At 42.5% G+C, this 7,863-nt stretch overlaps 1 protein-coding gene across 3 annotated transcripts in view; it reads left to right on the forward strand.

Moving 5' to 3' along the window:
• LOC136422883 (high-affinity choline transporter 1-like) overlaps positions 1–6,938 on the forward strand; it is a 28,517-nt gene extending 21,579 nt beyond the window's left edge. For 2 of the 3 annotated variants that reach the window (XM_066410795.1, XM_066410796.1), the window contains exons 7-11: positions 677–830; positions 1,755–1,969; positions 2,816–2,912; positions 3,351–3,522; positions 4,202–6,938. In XM_066410795.1, coding sequence (XP_066266892.1) covers positions 677–830; positions 1,755–1,969; positions 2,816–2,912; positions 3,351–3,522; positions 4,202–4,484 — 921 coding nt within the window. In that variant the 3' untranslated portion in view covers positions 4,485–6,938. Of the gene's footprint in view, positions 1–433; positions 588–676; positions 831–1,754; positions 1,970–2,815; positions 2,913–3,350; positions 3,523–4,201 lie in introns of all 3 variants that reach the window. The other variant, XM_066410797.1, reaches the window with a different exon arrangement.
• Positions 6,939–7,863: the final 925 nt, after the last annotated feature.

Here is a 7,863-nt window from a genome sequence, read left to right on the forward strand (position 1 = left end):
TAGCTTATAGGCAAGCGTGTCAGCTTTTTGTGCCTATTTACAGGTTTGCGTAGCAAAACCTTTGTTGCATCCGTTGACATGTGTGGTGGCCGCCATCTTGAATTGTGACGTCACCGGGTCGCCATACCATTTTATTGGGAGGGGTTGTTTTTTTGGGTCGCTAGCGTTCTCTCTATTTTTAACAAATTGGCAAACAACTATCACACATTCAACTCAAATAAAAATTCAATACCAATTCATATTTTAAAAAAGACCCCGTAATCGCTAAACTAACATGGCAAACCTGAAGTATATGTGGCACAAATACTTGACTCTAGCTAAAATGTTTTTACAATTATAAAGAGAATATGGGAAAGTCCATACGACAATTGAGTAACTGCTTTGTTCTTCTGCAATAACGTTCTACCTTCTCTGCTTACACCTTCCCCTCTAGTCTTGTGGTGGTCTGCCGTGGCAGGTGTACTTCCAGCGTGTTCTCTCCTCCAGTTCTGCCTTTCGTGCGCAGGCCCTGTCCTTTGTCGCTTCCTTTGGCTGTATCCTCATGGCTATCCCCTCTGTCCTGATCGGAGCCATCGGTGCCTCTACTGGTGAGTCACTTCCTTTTACCCCGCAGCTACTTTAATGTTTTGTGACGTTTCATGCATGTTTGTTGTTGTTGTTGTTGTTTTATTACTAGATGTGTGGCGGGGTTCCGTGGCAGGTGTACTTTCAGCGCGTGTTGTCGTCAAGATCAGCTGGGCGTGCGCAGTTCCTGTCGTTCACCGCTGCGATTGGCTGCGTGATCATGGCCATTCCCGCTGTCCTGATTGGTGCGATTGGAGCCTCCACAGGTGACCCGGATGTAGATGGGTCTGTCATGGCGGCGGTGTTGGCTGTTGCTTGCGCCTCTGAGCAAACGATGCTTCTACTGTCTCACAAAGCTTCAAATCTGGATTCTTACCCACCTGTTCTGCCGCCGACAACTTCGACCCTGTGCCCTTGTTCTTTTATTCGTTTTGCTCTGCCGGCGTACCTTCACAACTTGTCTCTACTAGTATGCCTTCAAGCTGCACTTGTCTCCTTCATATCCAATAAACGAAACAACAATGCCGTTTTCTTGTGCTTTGGGTTTTCGAGAACTACTAGTATTCTTTTTTTTGGGGGGGGGCTGCATTTTTTCGTCATTAAGACATTTTGTAAAGATTTTGCGCTGGGCAACATTTGCAAAGCTTCCTTGGACACTGGTTTCTCCACAACACGAACTTTACAAGTCAGCCACATCACTCTGTCTTCTACACGACCCACTGCATTACACTGGTGGCTGCTGGAGAAAATTTTCAAATATCAACACAATTTCTAAATCACCTTCTTAAACCTGAGCAAAGCCGCTCCTTTCTCCGACCTGTGTAACTGTTTTAAGCATAGAATCACATTATGCATAATCAATATCCACCTGGTGGATCTTTAAATGCTTCATAGTTTACTCATTTCGTGTACATGAATGTCAAGCACATATAAGTGGGGGAATCATGTCACGTGATGCACACACAGTCTGCTTACTCGTCCAACAATAGGTATTTCATTGCATATCATTAAGGATGTCACTAATGTCTCGCTACAATCTCTTCTTGGATCATACTTACGAGTTGATGCTGAAAAAAAATGTACTCTGCCATGACGATAACTAGACAGTTTATATACTAGTCGTGCATTAGCCATACAAGCGCTGTCACGTGTTTTTCTTGGATGCTGACTCTCTCCTTACCCCTTTGCAGACTGGCCAGCAACAAGCTACGGCAAAGATCCCGCTGTTGAGGGAGAAGCTGGTCTGATCCTGCCCCTGGTGCTACAGCACCTGACACCTGTGTGGGTGTCGTTTTTCGGACTCGGCGCCGTGTCAGCTGCCGTCATGTCGTCTGCGGACTCATCCATCCTGTCAGCGAGCTCCATGTTTTCCAGGAATGTGTACAAGCTTGTCTTCCGTCAGAAGGTATGTTGTGTTATATGATACAGTTTTTTTTATTCTATTCGAGTGAGAGAAGATTACTGACGTAGTGGTGACTCACTGAAGTTGACAAAATTATAAAATAGGTGAATCGTTGAAGAGTTTCATTAGTCACGTATAATAACAGTTACACGAATATTCTTCGAACAATATGCGTGTAACCAAAATAGGTGAAGATTTAAACGACTGCTTTATCTTTAGACAAAATACCGAAACTAATTATTAGCCTAACTCGATTATAACACAATATCAAAAAACGTATGCTATGCCCTTATTGTATTGTATTAGTAATTAAGATGTTTTATTCTATACTTCTATTTTGCATTATGTTTACGAATTCTTGCCATACTTTGTACCGTGTACAATTGTCGTGCTATGAAGTTCTATCTATTAGCCCCACCACTAAGCATTCGCGAGACATAAAAGATAAGAATATAAACTTATATGCCAACGCATAGCGTATGACGAAATATGATGATCTAATAAATATGCTAGAAACAAATGATACGGTATGAATCTTTGATACTACAGTTCTTTGTTGCACAACCGAAATCGATCTTGTAAACCTTTCGGTAGTCCTTCGGCCACCTTCGTAGAGGCTATAATGGCTAGTTCTAATTTCGACTGCTAGGGGGCGCTGCAGTGAGACGGATGCGGTCATGAACCGTTAACATGAGGGGGATACATACTTACTAATTAGTCACGTTCGGGTTTACATTCTTCTAACTTCAGCGCCACCGAGCGATGAGAAGCAGAACTACTCCTTGTTACCCTTTAGATACAATATAGGGGTAAGTTATAGTTAACTGTAAACGTTCCCTTTATGTACAGGCGTCTGAGAGGGAAATCATCTGGGTGATGCGCGCGTCCATTTTTGTGATGGGGGCCCTGGCGACTGTCCTGGCACTGACTATAAAGACCATCTACGGTATGTTTTTCTGCTAGATGTCACATGGTGTTGTGGGTATCACAAGTTGTTCAAGCCCGTTGGCAGGGGTTTGTTTGAGGTTATCTTTTTTTAGATTTTTGGGGCAAGCAAGCGCCGAAGGCATGAGAATCGTCCAGGGGGTCCGTGGGCATGCATCCTCGAAAAATTCTGAAAATTCAACCCCTGAAATGATATTTCCTGCAATTTGAGTGGATTTCAGAATATGAAAAAAAATAAATTAAAAAATTTAAAAAAAAACACCAGTCTGCTGGAAACAGCGATGTCTTTGAGGATGCATTAACTTTGGGTCCCTCCGAGCATGTGGCGCATATATACGGGCATAATGCAGCGTTGAACGGACATATATGGAAATGTATTGTGTATTTGTTTATAAGGACACCGTTACCATAACCTGTCCGATGATTCCGTGTACTGCAGGTCTGTGGTTCCTGTGTTCGGACCTGGTGTTCGTCATCCTGTTCCCCCAGCTGATCTGCGTGGTGTACCTCCAGTTCACCAACACCTACGGCTCGCTGTGCGGCTACATCGTCGGGATGATCCTCAGGTTATGCGGGGGAGAGACGATCCTTGGTCTTCCACCTGCCATCAAGTATGTAAACATCGTCAGCTTGTCCCTTGTACGATTGTCTGAGTCTCGAACGATTGGCGAACGCGTATAAAAGCCGTTTATTTACCTACCAATGCATCAAGTACAATACCAGTGCCGATAGAGTTAGCTACAGAAAAAAACTCATAGACCACTCAGCCGCGACTTGCACCATGAAATGATTAGAAAATTAAAAAGCAGCAAACTTGAAACTTTTTAAGGGGCGAATCTGCTCGAAAACAAACCGTGACTAAGATTTATGTGGGGATGAAATACATTGAAAGCTAGATATACACTTGAATATTCTTTTATTACTTTTATTTTTTCTAACCAAGGTTTACCTCCTTGGCCCAACACAAGAACATGATGAGTCGCCAAAGTTTCGGCCGTATCAATCGGCCTTCATCTGGAATTTTACCACTTTCCTGACGCGCACTGATCTTGGGAGGTGTGACGTCAGGGGTGGGTCAAAGGTGACGGGAAGTCGATACCTGCCGCCGTCCTGGAATTAGCTCTATATAATCACAAAGGACTGTGGCTATGTGCCATCCTCTGTAGTAACAGCTGGCTCAATCTTAAAAAAAGCAATTTGAGGAAGATGGCACCCAGGCTATTGTGTCTAAGTTGTATATGCAAGACTAAGTAAACAATCTAAACTGTTTCCATTTCTGCACACCCTTAGATACCCGTTCTTCGAGGAGTCTTCAAACACCCAGCTGTTCCCCTTCCGTACCCTGGCCATGCTGTGCAGCTTCGCCACGATCCTGCTGGTCTCCCTCATCACCGAGCGGCTGTTTAAGGGAGAAGTGGTCCCCCTGAAGTTCGACATCGCCGGCTGCTACAGTCCGGACAGGGCACAGAACGGACCCAAGGCGACGGAAGTGGCGATGAACGACGCCGGATATCCGGAAACCGCGTTTCCGCCAGACGGAAGATACACGCCATATGATACCTCCAAACTGTAGATAAAATATTGTACTGGGGTATAACATACTCTTCGTGGGGTCGTGTGGCGTAACGGCAAGGTCTTCGGCCCAGAACCCAGCGGTCCCGGGTTCGAATACCCTGACGCCACCGATGTTGTGCCCTTGGGAAAGGCACTTGGCACGACTTTCCTCACTCCACCCAGGTGTAGAAATGGGCTTATTGTTCTCGGTACGTGTCATTGTTGAAATAAGTTGAGTGCATTGCCACGTCCTCCTTGTCTGTTCAAAAACGACGTAAAAATATCTTGTACTCCAGTCTTGTGACGTCCATTTCTTTTTACAGTTAGCAGTTTGATAGCCTCTACCGGGCTCCATAGGTCGCTGGAAAAATAGTAGTTTGAAGAAGAGTTAGCTGGCCAGGGAGTACAGTTTGCAACATGTGGAGCCTGGTAGAGGCTAGCAGTTTGAAATGTAATGCTTAATTGACAAAATCACAAGTCTTAGATTGATCCACACGGTTTGATTCATAAAACAAATTGTTCAACATACCCAAATAATTCCAATGAATGATCCATTGTCACCAACTAACTTTATCATGCGGCTCCCACAACACTTGGGGATCGCCTCCTAGACTTATATCATTACTCTGATTCTTATTGAGAAGAGTTTAAATCATCATACCATATTCATAAAATGTATCTATAATACAGGGACCAATATATAACATCATATTGCTTACTGGTATTCGGTCTTTGTGGATCTATTAAACAGTCATATCTTATCAGCGATTGTGTGCCTTGGTATATGATATGACGTCATCACTGATCATGCCGGGAACATCGACCTGTGATATACAAGTTTAAGATTGACTGTATATACCTACTCGTTCTACTCAAATTGGCTTTTTTTGGTGCGCCAAAGGACATGACATTTGACCTAAACCAGAGATATTGGGGGGAGGGGGGGGGGTACGAGTGTATTAGACACTTCCATGATGTGTTTATAGGTTATTTTTTTATTATCACATGGACCTTGTAGAATGCCTGACCTGTAGATTTGTTTTCTTACTATAAACTTACTAGTTAGGTAAGATGAAAGATAACAAATACATTTATTTTGTGACTCGTAATGTTTATCTGACTAAGATGTAATGAGGTAACGTAACTAATAAGACGATCAAGATTATGGAAGTTCTATGACATACGTGCTGCAATCTAAACATTTTTCCTTTTGCAATATGTGAAGAATGTTCAAGCCCTGACAATGCCACTTATATTGTAAACTCGAAAATAGATCTGATTATGAAATTGCATAATTTTTTTAATGTATGGAGGTATGCATTCTATGTTATATTTCTGTTACGGAAGGTGTTATCAAAGCAGATACTTGGATGATGCACCTAGCTTGATTTTCTTGCCAACGGCAATATATACTCTATGTTACATAGTTAGATATAACATTAAGGACTTACTCTATATAGAGACAATCATCTGAACGCATATAAGGTGTAATATAAACTGTCATTCATTCCGTTTTCAAGGATTAAAGCTGCACTATATAGGATTTGCTCAATACAGAAAGTCAATTTTCCTACCATTTCTTTACATAGTAAGTTGAACAAACTTTGTATAATGACATACCAGTACTCAGGAAGGAATGTTACAACACCATTGCACCATATAAACCAGTTTTAAACTGTGAACTTTCAAAGAATACAAGGCCAGTTGATAGTTGGGGCAGCGTGGCCACACATAGCTTATCAGCCAACTGCCCAGTGGGGTGCCTGATTACAGTTCACCACACCAAACCTCCTTACCCGAGTTCTAGCAGTTTTGAACGGGGAAAATCTGCTTTATCAGTGCCCTACAAACTTCGCTAAATTCATCATTATATTTTGTCCTTATTCAAAAAGATAGGAGTGTTTTCGAAGAAGATGATCTTCATAACATCAGCTGTTATCTAGATCCACTGAAGTGTCGCTAACGGTAATTAGCCTACCCAGGGGTCCTGCCAGTGTGCAGGATGTTCTTGTTTACACCAGGAGGGTCTATGTTGAGGTGGTGTCATAGACTTTTGCAGCTTGTTTTTGTACAGTTAAAAAACACCAGACATGCCAGAAATAGAAGAATTAATGATGGAAATATGTTGAAAAGTGGTTGTCCATGTCACTTGCATCACTTGCATTAAGATTTGTTCATAAGAATATTTTCATTTTTTTGCGCCAGAATGTTACATAGTGGGCCTTTAAGGTACTTAAAAAATTAGATAACACGTTTGACTTCTGTAAATACATTCGGCACAGGAAACGTGAATTTGGTTATCATTTCTACGTCTTTACCAATTGTATATCATTATGTATCATTGGATATTTTATTATCTTTTACTCTTAACAATGATAACAAATATATTATGACCTACGTACATAGAAAGGTTGGACATCAAAACTGACTATTGACAAGTGAAATGAGTAACAAAACAAACGTTTTCAACTTTTTTGTGTTGTGTTTCTTTCACCAGCCACGGGTCATATGGTAAAGTTCCTTTACTTTAATAATCAATAGTCAAATTATGGACTCCACAGTGTACATACTGGTATCCGGCATTTATCAAATGTATACATATTAGGACCCCTTTGACATATATGCAGCATCATCATATGGATGGACCAGTCACCCTCAGAGCCCGTATCGCTCGATTCGTTAGCTCGCTCGTGTAGGGGCCCTGCTCTTCACCCCTGGTAGACACGCTTCTGGCGACGTTACTGACAGTTGCTCATTAATGAGTTATCCTTATTTGGCACAATGCGGTTAATTTGTTCTGAACCCATAGTGAGACGTTACCTGATTGGTTGATAGCTTCCCAGCATCCCAGCTTGAGCAATGCTTTAGCAAACCCTCTGATTGGCTGAAAGCTGTTTTGGTGGTGACGTCGCCAGAAGCGTGTCTACGGGGGGTGAAGAGCAGGGCCCCTACGAGAGCGAGCTAACGAATCGAGCGATAGGGGCTCTGCTTTCAGCATGATGGGACCATTGGATTAGCCCTTGCTCTACTTTAGTAATCGGAATGGCCCAAGGGCTATAGAAATGGAGATGGGCAATGCTCCCATACACCAAAATGTGTGGTAACTATTAACTAATTATATGGATGGACTTGACCATATAATTACCACACTACAATTTTGCTTTGAACAAACTTTGTGTGCCGATTATTGACAGGGCTGTAAATAACTTCGGACCAAAGAATGGTTAGCCCTACACTCTATGTTGCAAGTGTGTAATATTAGCCTCCTTCGCAGACCTCTTTGAGCGGCGGGGTTTATTTTTTGGGTGAGCGCTGATACACGATTATTTTTACACGGGCCAAGAGTCTCTAATGCCGTCTTAGGAAGTTTCGTTGCCAAGGGCCAGGGAGGATCGCCT

This window comes from Branchiostoma lanceolatum, chromosome 17 (assembly GCF_035083965.1).
Source record: "Branchiostoma lanceolatum isolate klBraLanc5 chromosome 17, klBraLanc5.hap2, whole genome shotgun sequence".
NCBI classification, from domain to species: Eukaryota; Metazoa; Chordata; class Leptocardii; order Amphioxiformes; family Branchiostomatidae; genus Branchiostoma; species Branchiostoma lanceolatum.